The sequence below is a fragment of the Musca vetustissima genome, unplaced genomic scaffold, assembly GCF_032173495.1.
Source record: "Musca vetustissima isolate MV318-11 ecotype Yass unplaced genomic scaffold, APGP_CSIRO_Mvet_v1 utg6219, whole genome shotgun sequence".
Lineage (NCBI taxonomy): Eukaryota > Metazoa > Arthropoda > Insecta > Diptera > Muscidae > Musca > Musca vetustissima.
The window spans coordinates 253994-270542 of record NW_026880924.1 but is presented as its reverse complement, the minus strand read 5'-3'; the positions used below and the strand labels follow the sequence as shown (position 1 = coordinate 270542).

The 16549-nt window shown below is 35.3% G+C and overlaps 1 protein-coding gene across 1 annotated transcript; it reads right to left on the bottom strand.

The window, feature by feature from the left end:
• Nucleotides 1–6404: 6404 nt before the first annotated feature.
• On the bottom strand, nucleotides 6405–14678 carry LOC133326899 (major facilitator superfamily domain-containing protein 6). Its single transcript, XM_061535512.1, has 4 exons — nucleotides 14618–14678; nucleotides 14400–14545; nucleotides 9699–9860; nucleotides 6405–7694 (listed from the first exon to the last, which is right to left on the bottom strand). Exons 1-4 carry the CDS (start codon nucleotides 14676–14678, stop codon nucleotides 6405–6407), a joined length of 1659 nt encoding a protein of 552 aa, XP_061391496.1.
• Nucleotides 14679–16549: the final 1871 nt, after the last annotated feature.

Here is a 16549-nt window from a genome sequence, read left to right as displayed (position 1 = left end):
CTCTCTCTTGCTATGTCGCTGGGAAGGTATCTCTCTTCACTTTCACTCTCTTTGCAATTTCTTAAATAATTTCTTCGTTTGCAGGTTATTGTAGACTTTTTCACGGTTTATGATAACTTTTATTAATTGAAGACTCCCTAGAAACTAATTAATAAATATATGAAACCTTTTTTTACGAAAAATTAATAAAATTAAGGGATTTTTGTTCACTAATCTCTCTCTCTCTCTGCCAAACGTCAACTAATTAGTGATTTGTTAATCGACTTCAGTCCAACTAATTAGTGATTTGTAAATCGACCTTTGTCCAGCTTTGATTGTAGAGTAATGGTGTTTTTACACGATATGTATTTTACAAATGTGCTGTCATTTTTTTACATATGGAAATCGAACTCGTCATGTGAAACATACGGAAATTTCAATGTGTCAAAACGATATGCAATTACATATGTATTTTTTCCGAATAGGACGCGCTCTATTTTCGTATGTGAAACATAAAGAAATCAGCTGTTTGAATGAAAGACATTGTTGGAAGAAAATATTTCCATTGCAAGTCAAAGAAAAGGATGAAAAGGCAACAATTACAAATTATTATTTCGTTTGTAGGTGTTTAATAAAAAAAATTATGTTGATTTAAGAAAAAATAAAAGTGTTTTTTTTAAATGTTTTGTGTACGCTGCTAATTTTGACACACATACGGAATTACATATGGATGAAATAAGTGTCAGCACATATGTAAAATACATATCGTGTAAAAACACCATAATTTTGACACACATAAGGAATTACATATGGATGAAAAAGTGACAGCACATATGTAAAATACATATCATGTAAAAACACCATCAGCACGCATTGTACTACAAGCAATAATTGGGAGTCTGTCAATATCTGTACGCCATAGCAGCAGGTGGCTGTACAGATAGATTTCTCGTAGAGTTGGAAGGGTGACAGTTTTTCATTAACAAAGGTTTAAAAGGAGGAGGCCTTTACCCGAAACTGGCCATGAACACGTATAATAAGTTCCGTTCCAGAACATAAAATAATCTACTCATTTTACATGTTTTGCAACTTTTTACTCGAAAACCGTTCCCCAACCCACAAAACTGGCGTTTTCTTTGTAAACTTTTTACTCGAGAAATTCGATAGAGTAAAAATGGTAAACAGGAATGCCTACTTCCGATTGGCTGTTATATTGATTTTGAAATATTGCCATATAATTTTGGCATTTTTACTAGATTTGCGTTCCCGAACTTTTGAAATTATTTTGAAATCTGAGAGCGATTTTGAAATGTTTCCCTTTTACTAGCTTTACTATTAAAAAAGTACTGGAACAAACCAATAGTTTTATAAGAGCGAATGTTGAGTATGGCAGAACGACAACGGCCAATGCGCCGGCGTATATTAATAAAATGATTGAGCGTTTGCAGAATGAAATGACCAGAAGATCGTTGGTTGTAACGACCATTACACCGATTCATGTAGGGTATGCCCTAGCTGGCGAGCTACCCCCCAAATATCGAACAAAAGTCCTAACAGCTAAGGAAATTATAAGAAACATATACAGCAATGAGAGGTTATATGAGATAGTAGTGGAGAACCCACAGTTATAGTGCAATATTTGACGAGTTTGACATCTTCCAAACGATCAAAATAAGTTCATATACATATCAGGATAAATTGACTATCAGAACAAATCTTATACATTTTACGAAGCAGAACATATCTGTTGATTTCATACATGCCATATACGACTGTAAGGTGAAGTACTATAGATATAATGGCTTAACTATTTTTGCCAGTGATGCATCGGTTGGACGTGAGACCACAGAGTGTGGTGTATACAATGTATCCAATAAGGACAAGTTTCTCTTCAAGTTGGACATTAAGTCCTCGTTCATGTTCGGCGAACTTTATGTCATAAAAAAGACTCATGAAATTGAGGAGGAGGATGGTTATGGCAATCTGGCCATCTTTACAGACAGCCTTGCGGCTTGTAAGGCTCATTATCTGGTTGCTGAATGTAACAATTTTTTTGAGGAGGGCAAATGTGTACCAATCTCATGTGGTTTGGACTCCGAGTCATAAAGGCATATTTAGTGAAGTTGTGGACTTTCTGGCAAAACAAGCGGTGGATGCAGGAGTAACAATTTTGACGTATTGAACCAAGAAGGAAGCGATAAAACAGATAGAATGGAGAGTAAAGGACATGTGGAATGACGAGTTTCAAACAATTTCCTTGCCTGAAGGCAGATTCTTTTTCCAATTCTGTGCCGATGTGTGTAGTAAACCGTGGTATTACAAAATCAAGTTGAGCCCGGAGGACACAAAATTGATTAACAAGCTAATGACAGGACATTCGTATTGTCCTGGCAATACGATTTATGTGGCGTTTCTGAAGACATGGAACACTGCATTTTTAATTGCCCAAGATATAGGACCGTTTATTCCACCCTTTTTCCCATCACAACAATCTTATGACAATTCTTAAGTCACTGAGGAAGAGCTATGCAAGAATTTAATTCGCTTCATCAAAGAGGCGATAATACATCTTTGATCCTGACCCCTATCCCTGTGATACAACCTGTGACATTAGTTAAATTTTAACCTTTTCTGGATCGCTCACTAATTTTTGACATCTTTTCCCACTCCTAATTTTTTTCTATTTTTTACCTCTCCTCAGCAGCCTCGAAAGCGCCTAGAGGTCTTGGACAATCAACCTTGTGTGATATGAAGCAGCTTTGGTTCCGGAAATTCTTCGGCTGGGGTTTGCAGTTTTCGTCACTACATATAGAACTTTTTACCGGGTTAACCTACTTTATGAGGATTTATTTGGCACATATGCAAGGGAATTGACAATTGAACCCCCTTGGGTTAACGAAATCCGGTTAAATGTAAACGTACTATAAATGTGCTTTTTAAATTAGGAAAAAACAGCTGATCGTTTTACGTCAGCAACGCCGTCACACATTGCAATTCAGTATGACTCGGTTCTCTGACTGCAGCTGCTGTGTGAGTGTATGTGTTGTTTTTATTTAGTCTCCATCCCACCTCATTCGTAAACAACAGCGGTTCTCATTCAGTCTCCATCCCACCTCATTCGTAAACATTTGTTTATATCTTTTTGGGTTTATCTTTATCAGCCATTTTGTCTTCTCCCCCCATTCGTTAGCAAGTGTAACGTTTTTCAATGGCCTTTTCATAAAGTATCGATCAAACGATTTAAAAAAATTATTTTAATTATTTTGCCCGTTTTTTGTTTGGTGCATTCAGTAGTTGTAGGGTGTTCAAAATGGAAAAAACGGAAGTGAACAAAGAGGCAGTTCGGTACATTTTACAGTATTTCTTTAACAAAGGCGTCAATGCAAGTCAAGCGGCTAAAATGGTGAATGGCGTCTATGGTCCCGATACTGTAACAGCCAATTATGTCCAATTCTGGTTTCGTAGATTCCGTTCGGGAATTTTGGATGTTAAAGATGCACCTCGCAAAGGTAGACCGGTCGCCGAAAATGTCGATAAAATCGGAGAAATGATCAAAGTTGACCGGCACATTAGCAGTCGTAACATCGCCCAGGAGCTAAAAATCGACCATAAAACTGTTTTAAACCATTTACACAAAGCTGGATTCCAGAAGAAGCTCGATGTTTGGGTGCCACAGCAATTAACAGAAAAAAATAGGATGGATCGAATTTCCATCTGCGAAGCCTTGGCCAAACGGTATGAGATAGACCCCGCATTTCTTAAACGGATGGTGATTGGAGATGAGAAATGGATCACATACGATAACCCTAAGCGAAAACGAGCGTGTCCAGAGAACGGTGAAGCACCTCAAACGGTGGCCAAATCAGGACTAACGGCCAAGAAGGTTCTGCTATGTATTTGGTGGGACTGGAAGGGGATTATTTATTATGAGTTGCTTCCACATGGCCAAACCCTATCTTCTGATCTCTACTGTCAACAGCTGGACCGTTTGAAGATAGCAATTGACCAGAAACGGCCAGAATTGGCCAATGGGAGAGGTGTCGTGTTCCATCAGGACAACACTAGACCACACACATCTACAGAGACTCGTCAGAAACTTCGGGATCTGGGTTGGGAAGTTTTAATGCATCCTCCATACAGTCCAGACTTGGCACCAAGCGATTATCATCTTTTTCAGGCATTGCAAAATGTCTTTCATGATAAAAAATTGGCAACTAGGGAGGATTGTGAAAATCGACTACTACAGTTTGTGGCACATAGAGAGCAGGACTTCTATGAGAGAGGCATTATGAAGTTGCCTTTAAAATGGCAACAAATCATACAACAAAACGGTGCATATTTGGACATTCCGAAGCATGTTAAATAAAGTAGTCCTATAGTTCATATAAAAATAATGGATTTCTTTTTTCCCCAACCTAATATATTTAATATTAAGTTATGTAAGAATATAATATTAAATTAAATATTAAGTTATTCAAATAATTAATAATATATTTATTTATCAAGAAAAAACATAACAAATTTAAAAATGTAGTTTTCTTTCTTAAAGACGAAGGTCTATATAAGGTCGGACAGTAAGCGCAGGTGAGTATAAAGGCGAAACAATTAGTTTTCGCCCCTAGGTTCAATAAACGGGTAAATTTGTACATTTTTATACCCTTTACCACACTGTGGTACAGGGTATTATGTCTTTGTGCATATGTTTGTAACAGGCAAAAGGAAACGAGATAGACACATGGTTACTTTTGAGAATATGCATAGAATCACTTTCTGAGTCGATTTATGCATGTCCGTCTGTAGATGTTAAATTGTAAACAGAGTACAGGTTGCATTTATAATCCGATTTGAATGCAATTTGGCACAGCTCCCTTATTTGGAACCCTATTGAAATTGGGAAAAATCGGTTCAGATTTAGATTAGATTTCCATATATATTTTAAGGTAAATGGTGCACCAAAGTCCCTATATATCCTTTGATTTTCACGAAATTTGGTATAGCGTAATAAACTGAGTCTAGAATGATAAGTGGTAAGTTTCCTGAAAATCGGTTCAGATTTAGATATAGCTCCCATATACATTTCCGTCCGATTAATTGTAAATGGTGTACAAAAGTCCCTATATATCTTTCGATTTGCATGAAATTTGGCATAGAGTACTGAATTAGGTCTATAATGATGGGTGTTGTTTGCTGAAAATCGGGTCAGACTTTGATATAACTCCCATATAAAATTTTGTCCGATTTTATGTAAATGGTGCACGAAAGTCCCTGTATAACTTTCGATTTGCCCGAAATTTGACAAAGCATAGGTCTAGAATGATGTGTATAAAGTTTCGTGAAAATCGGTTCAGATTTCGATATAGCTCCCATATGTTTTTGATGTACCAAAGCCTCAATATATCTTTTGATTTGCACGAAATTTGGCATAGTGTACTGAATTAGGTGTAGAATGTTGTGTGTTAGGTACCTGAAAATCGGTTCAGATTTAGATATAGCTCCAATACATATTTTCGTCCTATTTAATGTAAATGGTTCACCAAAGTCCCTATATACCCTTCGATTTGCACGAAATTTGGCGTAGCGTACTGAATTAAGTCTAGAAAGATGTGTGAAAAGTTTCGTAAAAATCGGTTCAGATTTAGATATAGCTTCCATATATATTTTCGTCCGATTTTATGTAAATGGTGCACCAAAGTCCCTATATATCCTTCGATCTCCACGAAGTTTGGCATAGCGTAATGAATTGAGTCTAGAATGATGAGTGGTAAGTTTCGGAAAAATCGATTCGGTTCGGATGTGAACAACCATAGCTTCCATATGTATTTCAAACGAGTATCTGATTGAAATTAAATTTTTAACAGTGCGGCGTAACGAATAGCTTGTATCAATTTTGTTAGAAATCGTTTTCCATAATTTTGTCCCATGGTACGCAGACGGCACTAAGTCTGCCCCTATGAAATAAAATATATCATAGGTTGCAGAAAGACATGAGTAAGTTCCTTCGAGGAACATTGACATACAGTTGTAAGGATAGATATGTACAATATAACCAAAGTGGTGAAGAGTTTTTTAAAGAATATTTTTTCATATTACTCTTGATTTCAATTTCTATCTTTTTTTCCCAAACACAAAAAAAAGTAATTAATTAAATAACAACAACAATTCGTTCTTATATTCAATATATTTTTTCGTCATTTCTTTATAAAAATATACAATCATAAAAAAGTATTAACCATAAATTCTTAACTATTAGTAAAGCGATAAAAATCCTCAATAACAATATCTTATAATGCTAAAGATCTTACCAAAAAATATTCAATGATCATAATAATAGAAAATTGTCATTAACAAAAAGAAAAAACGTACATACATACAAACAAATTAACATATGTACATATTAACAATTTCATTTTGATCCAAACTTCTTTCTATGATACCGAATTTAACATCGATTTCTGTTCTTCCTCCTTTTTCTCTTTGATGGCTACCATTTCTTGTTCCATTGGTGCCTGATAACCGGTTTTTGGTAAATATTGCCGTTTCCTCGAAGCTGGCCTTAGGACAATGTGAGCCACACAAGTACAGATGGCCAAAATGGAGAAATACATAAAACTACGACGACCATGGAAACGTTTAAAGGCCAAACCGCCAATTAGAGAACCAATACTAAAACCCAAACCATCATCCATGCCGGCGATAAGACCCTGTATTGTGGCCGATGTGCCAGGTGGTGCCACCTCCGAAGCATATGCCACAATCACTGTATAACACAAGGCATAAGTACATCCCTGGAAAAATAATTCCACTCCGACAAGATACCAAGGATTTGGTATCCAGGAGATTAAAGCCAAACGTACAGCATAGAAAAAGAAACACATACTCATACAATGGACATAACCTAACTTTTTGATAATTTTCCCACTGTAGAAAAAGAAGGGCACCTCACCGGCTAAACATTCGGCAGCCACCACACAACCTTCAATGAGTTTAATTTGATCCATAAAACCCGTCTCCGCTGCCACCTCTTCCACATGCCAAAATAAAAAGAAAATAATAAAGGAATCAATAATGCCGGCAATTGTGGCAAATACCAAAAAAGTGGCCACCGAAGGTTGTTTTATACATTGCCAAACATCTTTGGTTATTGATTCGGAGGATGAGAGTTTTGGCAACTTCAGTTTGGAAACGCTTAACAAATCAAAAACGCCAAAGATCAACATAATAATAAGGGCGGGTGTAAAACTTTTCACTGCATCAACGGTCCAGAGATCAACCACAATTCCTGAAATTAAGGCGGTCAAACCAAAGCCAATGGTACCCCATACCCGTTGATTGCCATATTTATGTTCGGCATCATCACCCAGCATATCAAAACAAATGGCATCCGATATGGAATTGGTGACATTGAAACCGATCGTGCCACAGCACATGAGTATCACAAATATCCAAAAGGTGGCGGTAAGATATAACGAGGAGGATGATGTGGTGCTGGTGAGTGAGTCTTCAAATTTACAGCTTCCATTAAATTGTGGAGGTAAACTGCTGCTGTAGTTGCCTTCCAGGCACATAAAATATTGTTGAACATTTGAGGTTAGATTGAGTTCCAAAATTCCAGGACTTTGAGGGTCCACAAAATAGGCTGGGAAAGTTAAATTGCTGTTGTAGCCTTCGCATAAAGCTTTGTTTGAAAATGTGTTGAAATTTAATGCAGAGAATAACTGAAATTGAAAAAAAGAAGAAGAAGAGGCTGTAGAAATTATAGTGAATTAAAGAGAGAGACATTTAAAATGGCATTTACATTAGAAGAGGATTTATTTGACATACATATATGTCAAATAAATCCTCTTAGAACTGAACTGACAATCTAGATCAATTTAATAATTCCGGTACAATGTAAACGTACTATAAAGGTATAATTATAGGAATGAAAGTTGATGGTAATTTGGGGTATTTCTAAATGTAACAGATTCACATTTCGATATGGTATATAAGGGTATCTTCTATATAAATTTTATAACTGGAAAGTCTCATACACATTTCTTATAGTAACCAGTAAGGAAAGTAGTAAAGTCGGACGGGCCGACTATATGATACCCTTCACCACTATGGGTATATTAAACAGGACTATTAACATGAAATTGGATGAAATAAAATATGTGATATTTATCTAAATGTGAATCTACCTAGATCTATCCATAAAGTATGTAAATCGACTTCAAACAAATATACATAGGTCATCCGTTGGACTATGTCTGTACTTCTAGAAAACGCAACTACGTAATTCTATGCTCAATTTTGTACGTTGTGCAAAATTTGATGTCAATCTGACTAACATGAGGAGTATGATGCCCAATTTACTTGAAATCAATCTCTAATAAAAGGGAGCTATATCTTAATCTGGACCGATTTTCACGAAACAAGACAGACATCACTCTAGGCTCAATTCAGTACGTCATGCCAAATTTCGTGCAAATCGAAGGATATACAGGGACTTTGGTGCACCATTTACATGAAATCGGACGATACTATATATGGGAGCTATATCTAAATCAGGAACGATTTTCATGGAACTTGGCAGACATAAATCTATGCTCAATTAAAAACGTTATGCCAAATTTCGTGCAAATCGAAGGATATATAGGGACTTTGGGGCACCATTTACATGAAATCGGACGAAACTATATATGGGAGCTATATCTAAATCTTGACCTATTTTCACGAAACTTCGCAGACATCACTCTAGACCTAAATGATTAGGCTGTACCAAATTTCGTGCTAATCGAAAGATATATAGGGACTTTGGGGCACCATTTACATGAAATCGGACGAAACTATATATGGGAGCTATATCTAAATCTGGAACGATTTTCACGAAACTTCGCAGACATCATTCTAGACCTAAATGATTAGGCTGTACCAAATTTCGTGCAAATCAAAAGTTATATAGGGGTCGTTTACATTAAATCGGTTAAATATATATATGGGAGCTATATCTAAATCTGAACCGATTTTTCCCAATTTCAAAAGGGTTCGTCCTTGGGCCGAATAAGTGACCTATGCCAAATTTCATCCAATTTGGATCATAAATGCGACCTGTACTTTGTTTACAATTTAACACGGAGAGACAGACAGACGGACGGACATGCATAAATCGACTTAAAAAGTGATTCTATGCATATTCTCAAAAGGAACCATGTGTCTATCTCGTTTCCTTTTGCCTGTTACAAACATATGCAAAAAGACATAATACCCTGTACCACAGTGTGATGAAGGGTATAAAAATTTAAACCCCGAGGGAGAAAAGGTGGATTTTCATTACCTCATTTCTATTAACAATTATAGCACTAATAAAAAGAAAATCATATCATTCACGCCCTGAGTGTTTGGCTAAATTGGGGGGGGGGGGCCATAAACCACTTTATATCCAGACAATGAATATTTAATTTGTCTAGCTAATAATGATTTATTTAAAGATAATTGAGTTTTAGACATTTATATGAAACGAAATCTGATTGTTGCTAACAATAATTAATCGCCCTCTTCCCTACTAGCACTCTCCCCCCACACATTTTGTTTAATAAAATTTTTACTTTCCATATAATGTCTGATAAGATATCCGGGCGATCAATAAACAAAAAACGAATTGTCAGACCATTGTTTATAATTTGAGAGTTATCAAATGTTATTTATTCCCTCTTTCAGCCTCTTTATCTCCTACTTACCTTTTCATCACATTGGGTTATATTTCGCATATCCATGGTAATATTTTCCAAGGCGTTTGGCGTCATCTGTATTGTCGTTGAATTTTCGGGTATAAAATAGAAACCGGCATAGGACAAGATCATACCGACTATCAAGAAAATGAATATGCATTTTCGGAAATGCTGAAAGAAGAAGAGAAAGAGAAATATTATTATTAAAAAAGAAATATATTAAAAAAAAATAAAGAAAAAACTATTTCAAAGACCCTGTAAAAGGATTCCAAAGGTTTTCTATAGATAGAGGAACTGCTAGAGGTGGTCTATAAATATAGATTTTCTAGCGGACTTTTATTTAGACAACATTACAGAAAATAGTTGTGGCGAGAATTCTTTCAAAGGTATTCTATTTAAAAAATATCTCCCATAGTTATTCTGCATATAGAAGTCATCTAGAGATCGTTCTTACATTGGTCATTAAGAAACGCCTCTATAGAACACCAATCCATTTTATATACAATGGTCTGGTTATAGATGGACCTAATGACTTTCTTATTAAAGGTAAGAAAGGGGTTCAGATTGTTGTCAGAAAATAATTTTACAGCCTGTTTTTCTATTTCGAACGAAAATCAATGCGAAAGAAAGTAACTCACTCACTTTCGTTTAAAAAAGCGTTCATGTATTTCGAAAGCTATCGTTCGTTTGCCGTTACGTATACCATTCGAAAAACTACTAAATTAAATGTAAAGTTTTACAAAAATGTTCAATAAATGAGAGTCAAATGAGAAATGAGAACAAACTACACAAATACAATCACACATTTGAATATAAAAAAATGTCAAATGGAAATTTTCTGTATTTGTTAGAATTTTGTACAATTTTATTTTCCAAAAACATGAATAAAAAATACAAACCATACCTATAAAACATGTTCCAAAAATTTTTATTTTGTATAGAGATTGTGTTGTGTGAATGTGCTTCAAATTTTCGTACATAGTTCGCGATTTTGCAACTCATTCGAAAGCTATAAAGCAAGTGAGTGAATATGACATTCTCGTTCGCATAAAGACAGCTTTTTCGTCATACATAAACCCAATTTGTAAAGAAAAAATATACGTTTACGTTTTCTTTCGAGTTCTTTATCGTTCGACTTATTTTGCCTGTAAAAACTTTTTATATGAACCAAAATTGATTTTCATTCGCATTGAAAGCGAAAGAAACTTTTCTTTCGAAATACATAAACAGGCTGTTAATGTTAGAAATTGTATTAAAGATAGAAGATGTGGAAATTAACATAAAAGAAGACGGGGAAGAAGTATGTAGGACAAATATACTTTTTACAGAAGACGCCAAATGTGACATGAAACACCTGATAGAAGGTGTTATATTAGGAAAGAAATCCATTATTTGTATATAAACTATGAGACTTTATTTAACATGCTTCGGAATGGGCTTCGATTAGGCCCAAAGGTAAAGGTAACATCATAATGCCTCTCTCATAGAAGACCTGTTCTCTATTTGCCAAAAACTCTAGTAGTCGATTTTCACAATCCTCCCTAGATACCAATATTTTATCATTACCACTATAGAACACCAAGGCGTCTTTCTTATTAAAGGACAGAAAGGGGCTCCGATTGTTATCAGAAAATAATTTTAATGGTAAAAATTATATTAAAAATAGAAGATGTGGAAATTAACTTAAAAGAAGACGGGGAGGAAGTATGTAGGACATATACACTTTACACAGAAGACGCCAAATGTGACATGAAGCATCTGATAGAAGGACATAAATATATTTTTTTCAAGGAGATAAATGTCATTGTATTCTTATACATATATTAGGTTGGGGAAAAAGAAATCCATTATTTTTATATGAAGAATAGGATTTTATTATTTTATTTAAAGGTAACTTTATAATGCCTCTTTCATAGAAGTCGTCCTGTTCTCTATGTGCCAAAAACTCTAGTAGTCGATTTTCACAATCCTCCCTAGATACCAATTAAATGCATTTTGCAATGCATGAAAAATATGATAATCGCTTGGTGCCAAGTCCAGACTGTATGGCGAATGCATTAAAACTTCCCAACCAAGCTCCCGAAGTTTCTGGCGAGTTACTGTAGATGTGTGTGGCCTAGCGCTGTCTTGGTGGAACACAACACCTCTCCTCTTGGTCAATTCTGGCTGTTTCTGGTCAATTGCTATCTATAAACGGTCCAGTTGTTGACAGTAGAGATCAGAATTTAGCGTCTGACCATATGGAAGCAGCTCATAATAAATAATCCCATTCTAGTCCCACCAAATATATAGTAGAACCTTCCTAGCCGTTAGTTTTGGTTTGGCCACCGTTTGAGATGCTTCACCGTTCTTTGGACACGATCGTTTTCCCTTAGGGTTATTGTATGTAATCCAGTTACCATCTCCAATCACCATTCGTTTAAGAAATGGGGGGTCTATCTCATACCGTTTGGCCAAGGCTTCGCAGATGGAAATTCGATCCATCCTATTTTTTTCTGTTAATTGGTGTGGCACCCAAACATCGAGCTACTTTTTGAATCCAGCTTTGTGTAAAGGTTTTAAAACAGTTTTATGGTCGATTTTTAGCTCCTGGGCGACTGCTAACATGCCGGTCAACTTCGATCACTTCACTGATTTTATCGACATTTTCGATGAATGGGTGTCAGAGGTGGGAAACCTGGCGTAAAAAAAGGCCTTTAACAAAGATATGAGTTGCATAACCTTCTTTCTATTACATCGAACGAAATTATATATGGGAGCTACATCAAAATATGAACCGATTTTCACGAAAATTTTGCACACATCATTCTAGACGTAATTCATTACGCTGTGCCAAATTTCGTGGAAATTGAAATTTATATAGGGACTGTGGTGCACCACTTACATTAACTCGGACGAAAATATATATGGGAGCTATATTTAAATCTGAACCGATTTTCATGAAACCAAGCTCACATCATTCTATACTTAATTTAGTACGCTGTGCCAAATTTCGTGCATATCGAAAGATATTTAGGGACTTTGGCACACTATTTACCTTAAATAGGACGAAGCTATATATGGGAGCTATATCGAAATCTGAACCGATTTTCAGGAAATTTAGCACACATCATTCTAGACTTAATTTAGTACGGTATGCTAAATTTCGAACAAATCGAAAGATATATAGGGGCTTTGGTGAACCATTTAAATTAAATCGGTCGAACTTATATATGGGAGCTGTATCTAAATCTGAACCGATTTTCACGAAACTTTGCACACAACATTCTGGACCTAATTCATTACGCTGTGACAAATTTCGTGGAAATTCAAATTTATATAGGGACTGTGGTGAACCACTTACATTAAATCGGACGAAAATATTTATGGGAGCTATATCTAAATCTGAACCGATTTTCATGAAACCAAGCTCACATCATTCTATACTTAATTTAGTACGCTGTGCCAAATTTCGTGCATATCGAAAGATATTTAGGGACTTTGGCACACTATTTACCTTAAATAGGACGAAGCTATATATGGGAGCTATATCGAAATCTGAACCGATTTTCAGGAAATTTAGCACACATCATTCTAGACTTAATTTAGAACATTATGCTATATTTCGTGTAAATCGAAACATATATAGGGACTTTGGCGCACCATTTACCCTCAATCGGATAAAAATATACATGGGAGCCATATCTAAATCTGAACCGATTTTCATGAAACTTAACACATATCATTCTAGACTCAATCCAATACGCTATACCAAATTTGGTGCAAATCGAAGGATATATAGGGACTTTGGTGCATCATTTTCTAAAATCGGACAAAAATATATATAGGAGCTATATCTAAATCTGAACCGATTTCCACAAAATTTAGCACACATCATTATAGACTTAATTTAGTACGCTATGCCAAATTTTGTGCAAATCGAAAGATATATAGGGACTTTGGTGTACCATTTACCTTAAATCGTACGAAAATATATATGGGAGCTATATCTAAATCTGATCTGATTGTCTTTTCAATTTCAATAGGGTTTGTCCTTGGGCCAAATAAGTGACTTGTGCCAAATTTTATCCAATTCGAATAATAAATGTGACATGCACTTTGTTTACACTTTAACATGGACAGATGGACGGACGGATATGCATATATCGACTTCGAAAGTGATTCTATGCATATTCTCAAAAGGAACCATGTCTCTATCTCGTTTCCTTTTGCCGGTTACAAACATGTACACAACGACATAATACCCTGTACCACAGTGGAGTGAAGGGTATAAAAATCTTTGAGCAGTTTGCTACAGTTTGTGGCCATGAGGATGAAAACCACTTTGAAAGGCATTTAAAATCTATCATACGATCCTTGTTAGAAATAATATTTTATACAAGCCTTAAACATATTTGAATCCGACTATATGCATATAGTCGGATTCCAATCTGTTTAAGGCTTGTAAGGGGACATGTCCTTTACTAAGATACGACCTTCTAATAATCATTTTATATAGAAGTTCTTATATATATTCTTCTACTAGAACTTCGTGGGATCTTCTGCAAATAGAAGAGAAAAAACCTTTGGGGAAAAATATCTGCGTTAATATAAAATCCTTTTCTATTTATAATAAAGCTTTTAAAATAATTCCAGATCTCTTATAGGTCCCTTAAAAATATTTTTTAAAAATCCAGGCCTTATATATCGCCCACTTCATTTCCAACTTACCGAAAAATAATCAGCAATAAAACCAAACATCGGCTTAGCGATGACATACATTACCGGCAAAATGCAGGTAATATAGCCCATTACCTCCGGATCTATGCCAATTTGTTTGCCAATAACCGCTAATTGGGGTAAAATGGGACCCATGGCTGTGAAGAAAAAAAGGAAAAATATTAATTATAATTTTGAAATAAAAATTAAAAAAAACTCTAGCTACTTACACGCCATAAAAAAGAAATAGTGAGCCTTAATGGGCAACAAACGTTTATTGATCACGGCCATTGCTTCGATAATTTCAGTTTTTGTTTTTTCTTAAATTTTATATCACAGTTTTTGGATTAGATCTCAAAAAAACAAATCACTTTTTGTTCTTTTAGAATGTCGTTAATAATATTAAGAAAATCTCACAGTTTTGAATCTGCTGCATGGCATTTGAAAAAATTACATTGAAAAGTGTTTAGTTTTTCCTCCAACCACCATCAACCGCTGGAGGTAATTGCTTGCTAACAACTAACAACACCTGAGCCATGGGTAAAATTTTTTTTCCAAAGCATTTGATAGGCATACCACCCCACCACTCGATATCTTGTCGCTCCCTTCCTCACTCTCTCTCTCTCTCCTTTATGATAGATTTCCTCATCCACAACAAGCTGCCCTGCCCGAGTTGTAATCTTTGTTTTTTTGGAGAAAAATCGTAGATAAGCCGCTTGTACTCGCGGTTTATGATCTTGACAGGTCTTATTTGTTTGTTTTTTGTTATTTTCTTATTCTAAGGTGGTGGTTTGTCGATTTTATGACGATTCTATCCAGTCTGTCTGTGTGTGAGCAGAGTAGCAATCCGATTCAAATGTTATTGTTTGTTTGCCCGGCAATCGCTTGCCGTTGGCATTTTTCTTGATAGTGATCTAGCTAGTGCGCGATCACTGCTGTTCGCTCTCAATTTGTACTTTATGGGGGTGTTAATAGAGCCAGTTTTTTTGTTCTGTTTTTGCTTGCTGAAATGATAAGATGAGGGAGACATTTTTTTATTAACGATTTGCAATAATTATATAGTAATAATAATAACCATATGGCTTGATAAAATTCTATATGAGCAAACATGATGAAATGTTAATGACTCTTGGGGCCAACCTATTTTTTTAGTTCATACTATATTGCCCCAGGCACAGTGATTTGGAGTGAGACCATAAATGAATAATCGTTTCAGAGATTAACTTGAGTAATTCAGAAACACTGATGTCAATAAAGAGATTACACCTAAAAGTATGCAACACACTTTAAAAATTACTGCTACGCAGCAATATCTGAAATAAATGAAAGGAAAATCGAATACAGGCATTATAGGTTCCTAAAGAATTATTTAAAACCAGTAAGGAAAGTAGTAAAGTCGGATGGGACCGACTATATGATACCCTTCACCACTTTGGGTATATTCAACAGATGGAATCCTAACAGATGTCGAATTTTTGAAGGACCAGACCAAATATACTAAATGTGGACCGATTTTCCCGAAATTTAGCAAATTTGCAAATTTCGTGCAAATCAAAGAATATATAGGGTCTCTGGTGAACCATTTACATTAAAACGGACCAAAATATATATGGGAGCTATATCGAAATATGATCCGATTTTCACGAAACTAAGCACATAACATTCTAGGCTTTATTCAGTACGCTGTGCGAAAGTTCGTGCAAATCGAAAGATATATAGGGACTTTGGTACACCATTTACCTTAAATCGGATGATAATATATATGTGAGCTATATCTAAATCTGAATCGATTTTCACGGAACTTTGTACACATCATTCTAGACCTAATTCAGTACACTATACCAAATTTCGTGCAAATCGAAAGATATATAGGGACTTTGGTACACCATTTACCTTAAATCGGACGAAAATATATATGGGAGCTATATCAAAATCTGAACCGATTTTCAGGAAACTTAACACACATCATTCTAGAATTAATTTAGTATGCTATGCCAAATTTCGTGCAAATCGAAAGATATATAGGGACTTTGGTACACCATTTACCTTAAATCGGACGAAAATATATATGGGAGCTATATCAAAATCTGAACCGATTTTCAGGAAACTTAACACACATCATTCTAGAATTAATTTAGTATGCTATGCCAAATTTCGTGCAA